At 40.4% G+C, this 19,021-nt stretch overlaps 2 protein-coding genes across 2 annotated transcripts; both read left to right on the forward strand.

Annotated features, from left to right (window-relative positions):
- The first annotated feature begins 2,357 nt into the window (after positions 1-2,357).
- LOC136426730 (galactose-3-O-sulfotransferase 2-like) lies at positions 2,358-5,142 on the forward strand. The gene is made up of 2 exons (XM_066415472.1): positions 2,358-2,565; positions 3,418-5,142. Exons 1-2 carry the CDS (start codon positions 2,408-2,410, stop codon positions 4,544-4,546), a joined length of 1,287 nt encoding a protein of 428 aa, XP_066271569.1. The 5' UTR covers positions 2,358-2,407; the 3' UTR covers positions 4,547-5,142.
- A 2,688-nt stretch (positions 5,143-7,830) lies between these two features.
- LOC136427587 (arrestin domain-containing protein 2-like) lies at positions 7,831-19,021 on the forward strand. The gene is made up of 7 exons (XM_066416558.1): positions 7,831-8,230; positions 11,130-11,267; positions 12,771-13,003; positions 13,610-13,801; positions 15,206-15,391; positions 16,210-16,375; positions 16,720-19,021. Exons 1-7 carry the CDS (start codon positions 8,062-8,064, stop codon positions 16,839-16,841), a joined length of 1,206 nt encoding a protein of 401 aa, XP_066272655.1. The 5' UTR covers positions 7,831-8,061; the 3' UTR covers positions 16,842-19,021.

A 19,021-nucleotide genomic window follows, 5' to 3' on the forward strand; every position in this document is an offset into this window, starting at 1 on the left:
TAAACATATTTGTTTGATGAAAGTATTGCCAGTGCCATTTTCAAACAGTATCCAGGACGTACGTCAGGCTACCTTATTCCGTGGTTGCACGAACACTTAATGACTTAATTTTGACTAGTTTGCCGTTGTTTCAAACTAGGAAATACAGGGCGTGTTTTTGAGTAGGAAAATAACGAATGAGATGTCATTATAGCTCATTTCGGTACATAATTAGATGCAAATTCTGCAATTACGTTATGATAATTACCTTGGAAACTTAACTGTTCCGGTAATTTGCATTAAAGGAACATGATACAAAAATGTCATGACATAAGTGATGTGATGAGGTATGCAGGATATTACTAGATATCAGTTTTTCAGATATTTACCTCATTTGCATAATTTAGGCTACACACCCATGTTCTTCCACGACAGGGATATGTTGTAGCAAAAGACAAAGGGTTTCGAGGGTACAGGTGCGATTTCATATTCAGGGCTCGAAATTCATTTTGGGAACAGTTGCACTGGGGTACCTAACCTAAACATTTCGGTGCACAGAAAGAATTTTCGATGCACAACATAAAATAAAGCAGAATGTTAGCTAAACGTATCTACAAACTCTTAGTTAAGATTAAGAACTTCAATCTCAAATTTCATAGCTAACTTCAAATCTTACAAAAAGAAATACATGAAACAAAGTACCACATAGGTTCTATATAATGCTTCTTCTGATACTTTGAATAATATTCTTTATACTAGTTTACAATGGAACCTTTACCCTATAGCCTACAAAGATAATTTAGATGCACTGGTGCACCCACAGTCAGAATGAGGTACACAGCTCAAAATTTGGGTGCACAGAGGTGCACATGCACCCAGTATTTCGATCACTGACATTGCTATGATTTCTGTGAAAAGCGTAAAAGTGTGTTTTGGGTAAACATCCATTTTGGGTTTGAGCCTTATTTCAGTTTATTGGAGTCTCATTACATCCGGGTAACGCCATTTGCTCAAAAATTATTCTGGAATATGTGCCGGAGGACTGGATATGTAAAATTGTATCATTGTCGTACAGAATAGTGTGGAGAACGCTTTTTCATGTCGACTATGTGTGGTGTTACTCAACATCCGCCATTTTGTTTTGGTGAGGTACCGCGAGCATGCAGTAAACATGAAGATCATGTCCAAAGTACTCTACTCAGTACTCTACTCAGCAATGATACACATCTTCATGGCCAGTTCCCTGACATACATTTTGACCACCTTTCTGCCCAAAGGTGTTACCTAAAACCCACCCAGTGTTGAGAACAGCTCAACGCAGTGTTGAGTGCAAGAAGGTTGATTGGGTTGATGGACTTAAAGGAGTCCTAAACTCCAGAAGGCGGTGTCATTTTCCACTAGATTATGTATCAAATTACCAGCCGACTTTTTACAGAATTCTGCTTATGGTGAATCACACAAGGTGTGTTTTTTAAAACAATATGATACTCACTAAACCCTTGCAGACCCTACCCATGTATTCCCTATGTGTAAACATACATCTTCAATGGTGAGTATTTTTGGCATAGATGAGGGGGGTTAAGCACAATAAGAAGGCCAATTGTTAATAAGATGTAAAAGAACACAGAGAAAGACAAGTTTTTCTTAACCACCCTGACATTCTTTTTGTAATCTAACTTCTGTCAGGCCTTGTCAGGCACATTGTTATAAGCCATAGGCTGAGGTTGTTTAATTTGATTAATCAGAAAATAGAGGGTCACCTGGGGAATTCGATAGAATACTGAATGCTTTTTGATCCGCATTGGACTAGTGGGTACTTTATCGTATACTGTAAAAAGTATTCATTTTTACTTCAAAAAATTGCCATCTATTGGAAAATAACTCCCCCCTCTGGACTTTAGGACTCCTTTTAAAGTACTCTTATGATGGGTAACGACGAAATAGGGCGTTCCACGGGATTATATAGTAGTTATTTTAACTTGAACCCTTGTCCTGCGGGAAGCCTATGTATCGGCTCTCTATATATACAGAGCCTGTATGTGGGTCCTGTATATGTACAGTTTGGGGGTATTTTTCAGCTGAACGCATCACACCGCAGCAGAACGAACCGAATGCGGAAATAACAATGCCACTGCAGCGCAGAAAAAGGCAGGGGGAAATGACCTGATTTAGAAATTAGATTAGTGAAATAAATTGCATACAAAATGTCAGCAGGACAGCTAGTGGTTAAGCGGATTTGGACGAGGCAGAAATACATGAAACCAATTTAGATTTATATGGAATCGTTTAAAAAGTCTGAATTGAAAGATCAAGTACTTGACTCGAGAGTTTGTTAACAAATATGTATGTGTGTGTTTCTTTGTTAATTTGTTTATTTGTTTGTTTGTTTGTTTGTTTGTTTGTTTGTTTGTTTAGGGACTCTTTCATTATGGAGGGGACGGGACAGGCGGGAGTGCCTAGAAAACTGTGCAAGTTTTTCGTGGTAGTTATATTCATCACCGTTGGACTCTGCTATCTTCTCGTCACAGTTTTCGATTACAATTCACCACTACCCTTCAAGCCGTCATCTCACAAGATGCCCAACAGGTAATTATTCCTTTCACTGCACGAAATGGCCTCGTATCCCGGCGTATACGTACAGGGATTCCTCCGGAAATATTCCATATCCCGGTGCGGATTTAGCGTATCCGTTAGTTATAACGGATACGCTAAATCCGCACCGCGATATGGAATATTTCCTGAGGAATCCCTGTACGTATACGCCGGGATACGAGGCCATTTCGTGCAGTGTTTTATTCCCAACCGCATATTCAACAAGAGCCGTGGAGTCGTGTGGGGTCGTGTAGCGTAACGGCAGGGTGTTCGGCCCAGAACCCAGTGGTCCCGGGCTCGAATCCCCTGACGACGCCGACGTTTTGCCATTGGGAAAATTCTATAATTCCTATATTTTGCATTATAAACATTGGATGCATGTAGGGTAGTGATGTAGGGTAGGCAGAACATTGCTAAATATCAATTATTTATGCTTTTATTCTCAGCGGCAATTGATGGAACATCATATATAGATGATGCAGATATAGACGTCATTTACATAATAGATTAGGAACGATCAACGACAACCTCGAAAATCTATAAGCATTATTTATTTTATTCACATATATTTAAAAGTATAGGGCAAAAAGCACAGTTGCTTATGTAACGCCTTCCACTCTAATACATAAATATAAAACAAGATTAAAATACATTGACAGCATACATACATAAATACAAAATGCATAAAAGAAAAATAAATGTAAACAAGACAAGTTGGTAATCTATCAATTACGAGAATCTACCTGTACAGTGAAGGAACGTGTGAACTATGTCGAAGATATTGCAGCTTTAAGCATTTCACCAAGGCATGCGAACTTTGATCTCTTGTTAATTCTGCTTCTTTAGGGGATTGTTTGGAGGACATGACAAAGAAGTCTGCGACAAGAAGCTGAACTACATGTTCGTGAAAGTGCACAAAGCAGGCAGCACGACAACAACTTGCATCCTCCAACGCTTTGCTTACGAGAACGACCTGACTGTTGCTCTCCCCATGAAAGGCTACGCTAACATCGGTTGGCCCCACTTTTTCAAGCGGGAAGACATCATACCGTCTGCCGACGGTACCTTTAACGTCCTCGTGGATCATGTCGTCTACCATAAGGAACTGCTGCACCACATCCTGCCAGCAGACACCGTGTACTTCGCCACCCTGCGTCATCCTCTGTCTCACTTGAAATCTGTTTTAAACTGGTATCACCTTACGACACGATTTCACGGGTTAGATAGAGAACATCCCCTAAGGTCGTTTCTTGAAAATCCCACTAAATTTGAAATTCCTTACCTCACCAACAGTAACTCACCTTTTTCTTACACTAAGAATTACATGGCGTTTGACCTAGGTTTCCCCATTGGCCTATCAGACAGCAAATCTGCTGTTGATGAGTTTGTGTCGAGGTTGTCCAAAGATATTCATTTGGTTCTTATCTTAGAATATTACAATGAATCTCTGGTACTTCTGAGACGTCTTATGTGTTGGAAGTTAAAAGATGTCCTTTACGACTTACAGCCCAAGAACATACGGACGTACAATAAGTCATCAGAAAATTTCACAAGATTAGTGGCAATGCATCGTCAGTGGAGTAATGTTGATTACAAGCTGTATGATTACTTCAACGCTACACTTTGGGATAAAATCAAACAAGAAGGTGGCGACTTTCATCAAGAGGTGGACCATTTTCAGAATGTACTGCAGTCAACAGCAACATACTGTGCAGAGGCAACACAAGATAAGCATGAAATCAACTCGACAGGCACTAAGCTGACCATTCCAGTGTCGGCTTGGAACGATGAGTTTGACATAGATCCGCACTTCTGTTTCAAATTGAAAATGCACCGTTGGGACTGGGACTTTGTTTTTCGCAAGAAGCAGGAACTGCCGTCGAACATGTCGAATGCAGTCAAAGAAAGCATTCATAGTCCTGGACTGAGGGTTTTGAATGAATATCTTGTGCGAGAAATTTTTAACATAATATAGTAGCTAGCGCCATAGAAATCTTGAAAACTCGAAGAGTCTTGTTTCTTGTGCTCGAAGAAAGTAGACATTAGTATATGATTGTATTGTTGAATTGTTTTCCCTAAGACAATGTATCATTATGTAAATCTGTAATTATGTAATTATTATGGACATGTATTACAATGTCTGATTGTGTATGATTGCATATCGATGATGATGATGATTTTGTTTGCACAACAATTGCATCGGTGACAATGTATGGCAATGTACAGATAACATAATTAACAATCTAGATGTATTATTCCACAATTCTAATCACTACTTTACTATATCAAATATAATCTACAGTGATAACTGTATGGAGCTATTCTAGATATCACATTGCATATTTCTAGGCTACTTTGCGACTTAACGTTCGTCAAATCTCATTTAGGAATACAGTTTCTTTTTCATATAGCGTTATGAATATATTGGCCCATGTGGATATAGATAAGGAATCTGGACAAGATTTAATGTATCTAGTATCCATGCATAATTATGTACTATTATGTATTTTCACGAAGTGTATAGACGAAAAGTGCTGTCGATCGATTACCGAGACGAAAATAGCGGAAGAGACATTGAAATATTGAACAATACACTGTCTTGCAGTCATGATAGATTTTAAAACTATCAGTTTTATCCTGTATGATGTTATTTGTTTAGAGTGTCTTTAAGTTAATTCTTGCTACATATACGAAATGCGGTATTCAAATATCTATGTCTGAAGGCTAATTACAAGTGAATAGATGTAATGTACATTAAACGAGAAACAAGAATAAAATTGTGTCAATATGAATAAAGATCGACTGTGTTACATTATTTGAACAGAAACATGTAACTCTATTTTCAGTGGTCTTGGCTTTTTTTCTCACTTGCGTCCAACGTACAGCAGAACTAACAAGACCACAACACGCCCAGGACCAATGATAGAAAAATGCTGCTGCGGTACCAAGTTCAACCACCAGGAGGCCCAAAATCCACCTTCACCGTCCTGCCCACACCACCAACCCACATACAAAAAAATGCAATTCATCGAGCGGTTCTTGAGAAACATGTATATTCCCATACATCATCCAGAGTAAAAACCAAGCAACCACGTTCACCATAAGAATAATTGTTAACTTTCCTATGAGGGGACCGAAAAGCCAGGCTACCCCGGGAAAATGTGTCCCACATTCACCAGAAATCCCTACAATGGCCAAAACCTGAGACTTTTTGCTGATGAAACGTTCATATTTATCTTCGCCAAGAAGAGTATATTTTGGGTAGCGTTTGTATGTGTGTATGTATGTATGTAAAGAAACAGAATAACTGGAGAAGGCATGGATGGATTGTCTTGATATTTGGTATGTTGGTAGGTCTTGATGAGACCTCCGTATGATTAGATTTTGGGGCCCCTAGTGATTTTTTATGGTACTGCAGCATAACGTCCGGGTTTGATAACTCGTGTTCTGGACATGCTATGGTCACGATTTTTGAGTGGTAGATAGCTTTTAGGGAAGAGAGTAAGTGGTAGAGATTTTGGCCCCCTAGCAGTTTGGAACTGCAGCAGCAGGTTTTGCTTCAGACTTTAAAAGGGAATAACTCAAGAAGGGCTTGATGGATGGTCATGATGTTTGGTATGTAGATAGCTTGAGTGATGATCCACATAATTAGATACTTATTATGCAAATCAGATGCTAATTTGCATAATTAATTAGGAAATTTCAAGAACCCGCTGCATTCCATGATCTTACTATTCAAATATGTGACATTTGTAACTGATGAAGAGAGGAATGTTGATAGATCGAAAATATGCAAATGAATACATAATTTGCACGATTAATGAGAAACTACTATAATTCCATACTGGTAAATGACTGCAATTTCATACTTGTGGCATTTGGAAGTTATATGGATGTGAACATCTTTGAATTTAATCATGCTAATAATGATCTACTTTGCATAATTGATAATAAACGTTAGCATAAACTTCCTTGTTAAGCTCATACTTTGGACAATTTCTGTTATTCAGATGATCAACTGGTATGATTTGTAATCAATGAGAAACACCCACAATACGTCAATCATAAAGGTTAAAATCATATGGCGAAGATATGAGGTCGTGGAACTCTAGTTGTGTTTGTGGACAATATGCGTCCCCACCTTCGCACAATTCATACATTTAACATTCAACACCTTGGTTAGCCGAGCCTTCGAGAATTCAAATCAAAGACAGTGTTTGTGGACAATACCATTGTGTTTGTCCTTGTGAGCCTTCGTACTTTTGGGGCCACGCCCACCATGGAAGGGGGGACCGATTTTCCCGGGGGACACATATTTCCTGAAACACCGGCTGGTACCAGTTCAGTGATTAGGACTCTAGACGTTTGCGGAATTCTGAACTAAAGAGTCACGGGAATTTGTTATCTGTTCGTATACAAGATCAGTTTAATTCACCAACCGCCCCTCCTGCCCTCTCCTTTATCACTTTGTGTGATGTTGAAACATGTCATGGTACTGTAATTTCGCGGTAAGGAGAAAATGGAGTGTTCGCAGTGGTTTTGACTTCAACAAGGGGATAGGAGAACAAAAAATGTTTGCGGTGGTTTTAAGTTCGCGGCGAGCTTACCGCGAAAACAGCGAACATAAAACCACCGCGAACATTTCTGCATTTACAGTACTATCTCCATGAAAAATAGAGGAATTGTTTTTGGTGTATTAGTAAGTGTCTGTGTCTTTGTGTTTCCGGATATTTGTGGTCAGAATCTCTAAAGTAAGATAGATTGTGATGGTATTTGGTATGTGGGTAGGTTTTGGGAAGACGTAGGTCAAGGTCAATTACCCCCCTCCCCCCGGCGGCTGATCTTGGTACTGCAGCAGGACTTCCTGGAGTTCTTGTGCACCAAAATTACCAAAAACATAACCATCTTGGCGAAGTAACAAATATGACCAAGGAGGTGTATTAAACCTCCTTGATATGACATAGAAGTCACTATTCCATTTATGCAAGAAGGTTTTTAAACTTAAAATACTTAAAAGTATTAAACCTTCCTGATTTATGTAACGCTATCAGCATAATTGTTCTGAACAGTGTATGCATAAGACGCTGATTGTGAACTGGATGTTAAAGCATTGGAGTAAATGACTTCTATTTTCCCCTAGCCTGGATGCCAGACCCCTAGTCTCTAAAACATCTATGGTAGATATCTTAGAGATAGGGGGTCTGGCATCCAGGCTAATTTTCCATCCTTTTGATACAGACGCCCATCATTCATGTGTAACATCTTGCCCGTTAGAGCGCGTCAAATGAACGGTGACATACGGCCGGAGTGGGGCCCCCAGGCACCGGGGTTAGAGATACCGAAGTCCCAGGCGGAGAATTCCTGCGCTAATAATACACGCCGCTTCACGTAAGCACGCGAGTTTGGGAAAATGTTTGCTCTCCTTGGCTGTGTAGCCTTTGAACAAGACTTCCGATTGTAGCGACTTTTTCGAGGTTACCGTGTTGTGGTATGGCTTCGGTAGCTAGCGAGTACGGCACCTTAAGCCGTAGAAGTACCGACCCCGAGGAGCCAAGAGTCTTCAAGATTGTCTTTGAGAAAAACAAGGAGGTATACGGGCCAGGGGAGAGTCTGGCGGGAGAGATCGCTGTGGAATTCTGCGAGGTCAAAAGGATACAAGGTAACGCCCGGCGCAGTGTGTATCGTCTGAGGGGTGTGAAGACGATACTTTGTTTCTTGTCGGTGGCAAAGAGAAAACATGTGTGCGCAAATGTTGATGTTTACTATAACTTGCCGGATTTAAAGTAGTGGAGTGTGTCCGTAAACCCGAAAGGATACAGAAAAATCGTTGGTTTGTGATCTTAATCAAAAGATGGGGGGCACCAATCACGACAACCTTTCTATCATCCTCTTTTATGAAATGACACTAGGATGTTGATACGTTACCTCTAATTGGCTGTCTGGTGACTTCTGTTAACCTAATATCTTATCGTGTTTATCGATTCAGTAACTTCTGTGATTTGAAATTTTTAACGTAGCAAAACAACAGCGATTGAGTTTGATATTTCTGACGGATATCCTGTATTTTTGGTTTGATGCATGGGGCGCCCAAACCTCCCTGTAGGGTCAACAGTCAAGACCTTAACTGCATAGGCGAGCCCCCTCTCTGACTGTGTGTTAATTCACACACGCGTGTGTCCAAACATTGGCTATGTGGACAGAATACGACCGGAACTATCTCGACCTAGTACTAGCCCCTATTTGAAACCCAAAAGAGCAAGCGACAAAACACAGACGGCTCCTTGTATTATCCCGTGCACTTTTGGCACAAAACTCTGTTTTGTTACGGATTATCAAGAACTTTATACAAGATTATCTCCGAGATATGTATACTCTATGTTCCTATCTACTCATTAGGCGTTGAGTAAAAGCATCAGACAAAGCTAACATTACGATATAAAGAGTAAAGATGCCGCCAGTCAAAAGGGATGCGTCAGAGAGAAATAAAGAATATTTGGACTTGAAAAAACTATGAAAACACATTCTGTTTGAGAAGTATTTAAGTAGCAAAGCGTATCTAAAGACGCCTCTCTCTCTTGTATAAACACGAAATGTGGTGGTATAGTTACTCTGATAATTTCAATGCATCTAGGTTTTAAAGATGGTGCCCAGAGTGAAAAATTATTGGGCAAGTAGGATTTGGCGATAGTTTCTTTAACAGACTGATTACGCCAGCTATAGGAGAATTTTTTGCCATGAGAGTTTAATTGGCAACCATAGCCAGGTTTACATTTCCAGGAGCGAGGGGGAAATGTTAAACGTAGTTTTGATGAGTTATGTGACGTTACGTTCCTTGATATACTTTCCAACCAAATGACATGTTTTGTTTTTAGACCGCTGATGCGTTGGCTGATTTCTGTTTTATGTTGGTTCAGTGTGTACCAAGATGACCTAGCGGTTTCCTTGGCTGTACAGGGAGGAAGGAATCTATCTGTAATATATGAATCTAGGCCATGGCCTCTCAGCGGGGCCTTCCTTAGGGTCAGGGCTGTCGCCGACACAACTCTTAAATTCTGGCTGACTGCACCAAAACAACCCTTAGGCCATGTTGATTTGATTATATGGATGACATCCGCGCTCGCATCGATTTTCGCCCATTTTCTAAAATAAAATAAAAGTTTTCTACCACAGTGTAAATCGTGCAAAGCAGCTACAAAATCATCAAATATATGCCTAAAGTTGCATGCAAAAAGATATTTCAGAAAACGGATAATAGATCTAATGTCGTAGAAAGGAAAAGTCAAGATGTGAATGGACAAAAATGGAGAACCCATTCTCTGTGTGTTTAGTCATTTGTTCAACCTTGTTGACCACGGAAATTTCATAATGAAGGCAACTTTTCTTTTGGCCAAACCTTTTTTTATATTCGCACGCTCGCACCAGTTTTGGGGTTCTCAGATGATGTCATCCATATAATCAAATGAACATGGCCTTATGCCAAATCCTAGCCTCCACGAGGCCTTCCTACGGGGGTACGGATCGTAGAATTCGGCACTAGAAAGTTCAATAACTAGCCTGGATAGTCAGTCCACGTGAAGGTTAAAAAATAACAACGAGTGTAATTTTCATTGTTTCAAATTTTTTACTCGAATAACTAACGTTCTGTAATCGTCATTTTTTCTTTTCATTTTGATTTTTTACGTTAACTTTGTATCTGTTACATGCATGACAAGGGGTTGTGGTTCAGTTGTTGATACCCGATGATTTTCCAGTCACATTGCAAAGGTCTAGGGGTTAACGCACGGCACATGGTGATAGATATAGGACACTGATAACGCATGCCATGAGTAGTGGAGCCCATAGTGGTCTTGAATGGTGTCCAGCCGTGTACAACTTACGCCTTCACATGGTAAAGCAGTGACGGTTGGGAATTTAAACATATTCAAACGTTATTATCTGAACGTGGCCAGTAAAGGTAAAACGGTGTGACCTCTGGCTGATGCGGAGCATGGCGCTTTTTTAATAGCCCAGTAGTGTAATAGGGCAAGGGCTGGCAACCCCTTGTCTTGTTGTTATCTCCACGTCTTTATCACTTTCCTGATCTCCCGGCGATCGAATACGACACGATATGCAAGCTATGTATACATATCATATCTAAGTTATGTGTCCGAATAGCGTATGTATATATGTTACATTGTTTTAATCACATGTGTAAGTGTACTACAATGTGCAATATTGTGAAATCATTTTACCACTTTTAAGATTGCAAGCTTGGAAATGTGCAATATTGTAAGTCATCAATGATTTTAACCTTTAAGTTTGTAACTTGAATGCAAGTAAGTGCCTCACCGCGAAATCGAACAAAAATCTTTTGAATCGTGTTTAGTACACCCTTTGTACGTTTCTGTCTTAATCTTTTTCAACCTTTATGTATGCACAACATGTAGACAATCATAAACACAATATAAGATTATAGATAACAATGTACAAAGCTAGGGGTACTCACTATTGAACATTAATACAGAATCGAATAGAAAAGTGTTCCATAAATTGTCATTCATCTGTGTGCGTTTCTGCAGGTATAGTGGTGGAGTTCCACGGGCTGGGGTCCGTGCATTGGGAGGAGACCCGCGGCGGCAGCACGCACTACAAGCCCGTCACGCACTTCGAGAACGAGCAGGTGTACTTCAACGACAGGACCACCGTCTTCGGACAGGGTTGGTAGTTGGTAGCAATATTCTGGACAGCAAGATGTGTAGTCAGACAAACTCAAATTGAGGCAAATTGTTGCTAATTGCAAAACTTTACTTATTTGAAAACAGACATGTAAAATTAGCTACGGCAGATGGATACATTGCGATACATTATCACAAAGTGGAATGTACAACTGAATATTATTCTGGAGAAATTGATAAACACCTGTTTAAGTGGGGATCGTTATGCCATAAGATGCTATCTTCTAATAGTTAATTGTTAGCAAACTGTCTTCTGTTTTCTTTGTGTTAAACTTTCTACTATGTATGCATGTCTTCGTTGTTTTTGGTGATGGAAAATATTCAAAAAAAATATTGGAAAAAAACTTAAATTAAGGCTCTGATACAATGGGAAATCTGAACACTCTTTTATGACATTTGCTTAGTTCGGAGTTTGGCACTATAGAGCGTTTCCACTCCCTTTCCATATCGATGAAGCAGGCAAGTGCTGATCGCCATCTTGGTGTCCCTATTCTTATTTTGATGGTCTGTAACTCAAGCACAGTACAGTATTTTGTTAAAGTTTAATCGGCATGTTTTAAAGTTTTTTGTTGTAATCTTTTCCTTTGGCTGTAGACAGTTAAAGATAGTCAGTTGACATGGTCAGAAGAGCTTTAGATGAGTGCAAAAACGCTTAAGCAATGATTCATTGAAATGCAAATAGAGACGCCAACATGGCGATCACGTCATGTGACGAGCGCTTTCGGGCCCGAGCTTTACTTGCGGGTAATCGTCCGCATTGAAAGGAATCCGTCCTTTTGGCCCAGATTACCCTTTGTTGCGTCTTACATCCCTTCCTTTCAGAGATTGACCTTTGTTGCGTCTTACATCCCTTCCTTTCAGAGATTGACTTTTGTTGCGTCTTATATCCCTTCCTTTCAGAGATTGACCTTTGTTGCGTCTTACATCCCTTCCTTTCAGAGATTGACCTTTCTTGCGTCTTACATCCCTTCCTTTCAGAGATTGACCTTTGTTGCGTCTTACGTCCCTTCCTTTCAGAGATTGACCTTTGTTGCGTCTTACATCCCTTCCTTTCAGAGATTGACCTTTGTTGCGTCTTACATCCCTTCCTTTCAGAGATTGACCTTTGTTGCGTCTTACATCCCTTCCTTTCAGAGATTGACCTTTGTTGCGTCTTACATCCCTTCCTTTCAGAGATTGACCTTTGTTGCGTCTTACATCCCTTCCTTTCAGAGATTGACCTTTGTTGCCTCTTACATCCCTTCCTTTCAGAGATTGACCTTTGTTGCCTCTTACATCCCTTCCTTTCAGAGATTGACCTTTGTTGCGTCTTACATCCCTTCCTTTCAGAGATTGACCTTTGTTGCCTCTTACATCCCTTCCTTTCAGAGATTGACCTTTGTTGCGTCTTACATCCCTTCCTTTCAGAGATTGACCTTTGTTGCCTCTTACATCCCTTCCTTTCAGAGATTGACCTTTGTTGCGTCTTACATCCCTTCCTTTCAGAGTTATCAGACGTTGAAGAAGACTCAGTGGTCGTAGAGAAAGGCTTGCAAACGTTCCCGTTTGAGTACCAACTTCCCAGAAGACCGATCCCGCCGTCGTTTGAAGGCGACCACGGCTTCGTGCGGTACTGGTTGAAGGCGGCCATTGTTCGAGCAGAGAGAAACAACCACGAGTGTAAAAGGGCGTTCACCATCCTGACACCGTACGACTTGAACGACGAACCAGAGGCTTTGGTGAGTTGCTATTGAAAAAAAGTGCGTTTGGGTTGTGCAAGGATAAAAGTTGGCGGAGGGTGAACAGGCCACATTTTGAGAAGGACACGAGACTCGGCGAGCAGTGGATCAAAAATTGAAGAAAGCTTATCGGTGCACACACAATTGCTTTCGAGACAGGTGCCCGTGATAGTGCGCGGGAAAAGTAACGAAGGGGTTTAGAGGGTCAAGGTCTGCGTTCAGATTTTTCATACCTGCTGCAAAATGTCATTGAATACTAACATGGCTAAAATGCCTAAGAGTTGATGTGCTTTGGGTGAAAATTGATTTTGGGCCCGGGGTCCGGGTAATCGTCCGCATTGAAAGGAATCCGTCCTTTTGACCCAGATTTACCTTTGTTGCGTTCTGTTGATAGTGTTGCATTTCCATACCTCGCGCGTCGGGTAATTGTGAAAATCTCAGTGTCAGTTTTTCTAAATCATAGGCATGCTAAATTCTTTCCGACAATGTTAGTCATTCTTGTTCTCAATTTTGCGAATCATTTTTGACGGAAAAATACTTTTTTGACGGTTCATCAGCTGATGTCATTTTCAAAATTTTCTCTGATTTTTTTTACATCTTGCTCAGCTCCCCGCAAAAGAGTCGTACACCTTCACCATCTTCCCCAGCTGGTTCTCGTGTTTCCGGCCGCAGCCCATCGACATCCGGGCCCGGACGGACCGCCGCGGGTACGTCCCCGGCGAAATCATCGTCCTCTCCGCTTCCGTCAAAAACCACACCAACAAGAAGGTACAGGAAACGTACGCCAAGCTGGTACAGGTAAGTCATCACTGAACTTGTTACTTTGCAATCCAGTCTATCCTGGTTTAGCCAGGTGTAGAGCCAACTCCTTGAGCTGGCAAATACGTGAGAGGTCAGCTACTAGGGTTTAAGATTAGGGCTAGGATTATGATTATAATATTAGGGAAGGCGTTTTGGGCTAGAGTTATTAAAGTTATGGTTAGGGTTATATACTTATGCTTGAAAATAACCACGTCCCACGAATGTTTTGCACTTATAGTACTCCTCTTACGTATACTGGAATCCCCCCCCCCCCCAAGTGTCGTGCTAAAGTGCAGTAACTGACCTCTCACGTATTAAGCAAGCTCAGAAATTGGGCTTGACACCGGCTCTGTCGCCCGAGTAATATTTTGCACCCGGTAGTAGTTTTACTCGACAGGAAGTTGATTGACCTCATCTACCGGGTTCCAAAGCTTAACCCGGCGGCGGAAAGCTCCTTCCGTCCCGAAGAGAGCATGGCCAATCCACAGTAGACTGGATGCCAGTGTACGAACTTTGCTGTGGTTACGGTTTTTAAGAAGCAGGTGTACGTATCTTTCGAGGTGTATAATGAACGGTGTAAGTTTGGGCCTTCTAGCAACTTTCCTTGTAACTGCATGATCGTTGTTTTAAACTACGAAATAGGATACATTGTAACTCAAGAACGGATGGGTGGATTTTCTCGACTTTTTTAGTCGTGGGTAACTTAGATGAAGATATACCCCTTCTCACATGACGTGAGAAATGCCCACATTCAAAATTTTCCTGTCAAAAGAAAGCTAGAATGTTATAGACTACGCGCCGTATTTACGTTTTCTTAACTTTATCACCAACTTCTGAAGAGAGCAAAATTACAAAAGCTAGGCACACTGCCTGGCATAGCACTAAATCAGAAGGAACATTCGCGAAAACGTCTCACAGCGTCTGCCGCTTGTAACATAGAGCGTTAAGGGCTCATGAACAGTATGAATGCATTTCTTATAGCCAAGTATTAGATGAATGTGTTCAAAGTTCATTCATTAAAACCTGACCACTCTTTGGGAACCAGGGATAGAGCGCCGTGTCACAGACGGTCTGCTAGCGACCCCTATCGATTGTTATCAAAACTGCCGTCATGAATAGCGGTACTGCAGTATTGACAGAAGTAGATAGGGGCGCTGTGAGACCATCGGCGTAATTCAAAATAATGGACAATTGGGCATGCACACTACATGTAACTATACTGTGTTTTTGCATATATGAATTGAAATGCTGATTTGACAGAATTCAATTAGGTCTTTGCAGCCTCAAAAAAGGAGTGTCAAACTGTGTTTGATTTTGTACTGAAAAACATCTGATCTTGGATGATCGAATGAGTATTTGTTGGATAAAAGCGCCATTTTCTTTGTCTCTTCTCCACTCAAGATTGTCCGTTACTTCGACAACTCGGGATTTTCCATCACGACGGTGAAAGAGCTCCAGTCGGTGAAGCAGCACGGCGTGGAGCCCACCACCATGGCGCGGTTCCCATGCATCAGCATGCTGGTGCCGTGTGTCCCGCCCTCCGGCCTCAAGAACTGCCGCTTCATCGAGATACGATACGAAGCACAGGTGGAGTGGTGTTTTAGAACTACTTGTTTTCAAGCAAGAATGCATTTACCACGGCACGAAAAACGTTTTTATTCAACATGCTTCTACCATGCTTAAACTATGCTGATAGTTTTTTGTTATCCTTCTCGTAGATTGAAATATGTTTCCTTTACCTCCGCTTTTTCAAGGTACAAGCTTTAAGATGATAAAACGCATCGTTAACAAGAAACTAGTACCCTTTACAGAGTATATTTCAGAGAAAGCATGCGTCCACTGCACTGAGAAGTCTTGTCACCACTGACTAAGTTAGTGTAGTTGGCAAAAAGTAAATAACCCTGCTAGTGTGATAAGGTTTTATTTTTAATTCACAACCAAGGAGTAACAAAACGTAACGTTTCGATGATCCTCTGCCATCCTCTTCAGGGCCAGGGAAATAATGACTGGTTCACTTTGCACTGCAGCTAGGTGTCACTGCTGACAATGCGGTCCCAAACGTTTTCCTTACATACATTAAGCAACAATAATGTGATGATCCGATTCCAAACGTAATTAAATCATCTTTATCTTATTAGTTTCTGGTGGCGTAGGCGTGGCGCAACGGTTAGATTTAGAACCAGTAGGTCCCAGGTTCGATACTCAACATGCCCCGACGCTGTGCCCTTGGAAAAGGTACTTCACACTACCTTCCCTGATGGTGGAGTGACGCCCACCGAGCCACTTGGGCTAATCTGTCAAAATGTGTGCCAAAAACACACTACAGATTTGGTGTGCCAATGTGTCAACATCTGCACATTGACATCCACCAAGAACCGTTATTTTTTTGTTATTTTCTTTATTAGTTTCTGGCGTCTGTGACGGGTAAGAACTCCGCCATCAGTGTTTCCCTGCCCATCCGGATCGGTACCAGGCCGCTCAAAATGAGACACGGCGTCAAAACACTCACGGACATACCCGAGGAAGAAGAGGAACACAGTAAGGACGAGACTCAGTCGCAACAAAACGGAGGTAAAGTAGCCCCGAACCCCGTCTATGGCACACTAGATTCATTCCTCTTCTTTGTTTTCTTTTTTTTTTGCATGTAAAATCGTAATAAAAATCGTCATAAAATGGCTCCGCCCTTGATGCGTCGCCAAAAATAGTTACCCATTAAAAACAGTAGACCCGTCCTTGGTACTGAATTGACTATCCTTACTCTCTCAACTCTCCCAACCTTCCCAACAACACGTCGAACACGTATAATGGTCTCTGCTTGATTCACATAATTTTGTTTTCTTGTTGTATGTTACATACTTCTTACAAATGTAGACAATTTAACATTTGTTACTTTTCAATTTGCTGTGTTTATGTAGCCATTGCCGTGACGTCAGTTACAGGAGGCTACAACATCCGGGACAATCGGGACAGTCCATTCATCCATGGGGACCTCATTTTTACACCGATGTACAATTACTACAGTAATTCTGGCTTTTGACCGGTATTTAAGTAATATCTACTTGCCATATATGATGTTTATGTCAAAAACAAAAGACAGTTGATGACTGTATCTTTACCTGATTTTTAATTGGGGGGGGGGGGCGTTACGCCGGACCATCTTTTCTTAATTGACAAGTTTTTTTAAGTCATAATCACTCATTTTCATGAATATACAACTCACGTTTGCATTTATTCAAAAGTGGTATTACAGAAACTTGACTATCAAAAAAACTGTATCATATTGACTTGAGTGAAATATATTTACATTTTATAGCAAATAAAAGGCCTAACATTGTAATTGATTATGTTAAGGTAGAAAGCATTATTTATATTGAGTAAGATTCATAAGAGACTTGCTTAATTTGTATTACTAGTCGTTTACGGTTCATTGAACTTATTTATTTTCGCTGATCTTTTTGTTATTATACGATGTTATGTTTTGTTATGTTATCTTATCTTATTTTATGTCGGGGTTTCCTCTCATGAATCTTTGTATTTCCTGGTGACTGAATAGATAAAATGAAATAAAAAAGGTGAAGCTAAAAAGATCTAAATATCCAACATCAATGATCCCCGAAGTTTGTACAATTGAGATGGGCGTGTGTTCAAGACGGTCTTTAGAATGATTGAGAACACTGTTGCAGTAATTTGGCGGTCTTAGGGTAACGTTACCTGGAGGAATTATGTCAGTTACATTATTTCCTCTTTCTTAAAAAAAAATATTCACCCAAGTTATGACCTGTTCCTTGAGAGGATAAGCCCAAGTCCAGATATTTCTACAATAGTCTATATCTTTACTCTGCCTTGAAAAATGACACTAGCCAATGGAGTCTGTATGGGGGGCTACTGCATTATGGATAACGCAAAATTTATGAAACTCGTTACGCGAAAATCATCAAATATCCATGATTCCTAATATGTAAAAATTGATTACGATTAACGTCGATTATGGTCTTATTACGACTTGCGTAAGATTAACACAACTGATGACACATTTTGGAAAGAAGAGCATTCAGGCCCCCAACATTATAATGATGAATATTCTGAATTATGACAATAACATTTCGAGGTTCGGTTTGCGCTCAAGGAAAGAGAACTCAGTGACCAACTATTTCTGTCTTTATTTATTTATTGAAAAATGCTGTTAACTTCGCGGGGAGTTGATTTCACGGTAGGGAGAAAATTTAGTGTTTGCGGTGGTTTTTAAGTTCGCGGTTGAAAAAAGACATTTTCCAGGCATTTTCGCTGTGGTCTTATGTTCGCTCCCACGAAAACCGTGAAAACATCAAAACCACCGCGAATATTTCAACATCTACAGTACTTTGTTAAAAATTGTGGTTCAAATCATTGCATGTATTATAGAGTTGTTCATACGTTTTATGTTGTTTTAATTTTTTTTAAAGTATCTTGGACCTCATTCTATGATCGACTTCTATACCATTACCTTATCGGGAAGTTCAGTCAAAGCTAAAGCATTTGGTATCGACAGTATATATTTGGATTAAAATGAAAATATTTCTGTTAGCCGGTTTTTTTTGGAGGGGGGGGCCTTTTGGGGTCTAGCCGATACTCGATACGCACTATACACGTTTATCGAACTTTATGGATAAATTCAACGGTTGACATCTAATAATTGCAAGAATTTTGTAATGACTGTTATTAATTCAAGGGCTCAATGGGAAATCAGTTACTCAGTTCACGAAAGGTACCACCCTAAAGATTCATGAATCAAAATAAAATATGGAAACCTTGATGTCAATATCTTTCCAATGTTCTTATTATGAGATGCATTCTGTGCTTCATGCGGTCGTAAATAACTAGAATATTGAATAAATTTTGACGTTACAAAAGAAGTTATATGAAAATAAGATTGCAGTTATTAGAATATTCTTCCTACCATTGTGCTAGCGACCTCTATGGTCTGTTCTCAAAACTGCCGTCATCAATTGTGGTACTGCAGCATTGACAGAAGCAGATAGGGGACGCTGTGAGACCGTCGGCGTATTTCAACATAATGAGTATACACACAACATGTTAAATTAACAAGTATTTGCGCTTTAGCGGCAAATGCAGACAGATTTGCTCAAAGAGTCTGGCAATATTCTGGAGGAGACAATACTAACATTGCACTTGTCTTAAGTCACTAGGTTCTTTTAATAAAGTTTGGCTTTCATTGAA

The sequence above is a fragment of the Branchiostoma lanceolatum genome, chromosome 2, assembly GCF_035083965.1.
Source record: "Branchiostoma lanceolatum isolate klBraLanc5 chromosome 2, klBraLanc5.hap2, whole genome shotgun sequence".
In the NCBI taxonomy this organism is placed as follows: Eukaryota; Metazoa; Chordata; class Leptocardii; order Amphioxiformes; family Branchiostomatidae; genus Branchiostoma; species Branchiostoma lanceolatum.

Bases quoted from the DNA above. Each gene is read 5' to 3' on its own strand.
- LOC136426730 (XM_066415472.1), top strand. From the start codon at position 2,408: ATGGAGGGGACGGGACAGGCGGGAGTGCCTAGAAAACTGTGCAAGTTT. The intron at 2,566-3,417 runs GTAATTATTCCT...CTGCTTCTTTAG, and splicing joins TCTCACAAGATGCCCAACAG to GGGATTGTTTGGAGGACATG.
- LOC136427587 (XM_066416558.1), top strand. From the start codon at position 8,062: ATGGCTTCGGTAGCTAGCGAGTACGGCACCTTAAGCCGTAGAAGTACC. The intron at 13,802-15,205 runs GTAAGTCATCAC...TCTCCACTCAAG, and splicing joins CGTACGCCAAGCTGGTACAG to ATTGTCCGTTACTTCGACAA. The intron at 15,392-16,209 runs GTGGAGTGGTGT...TTTCTTTATTAG, and splicing joins AGATACGATACGAAGCACAG to TTTCTGGCGTCTGTGACGGG.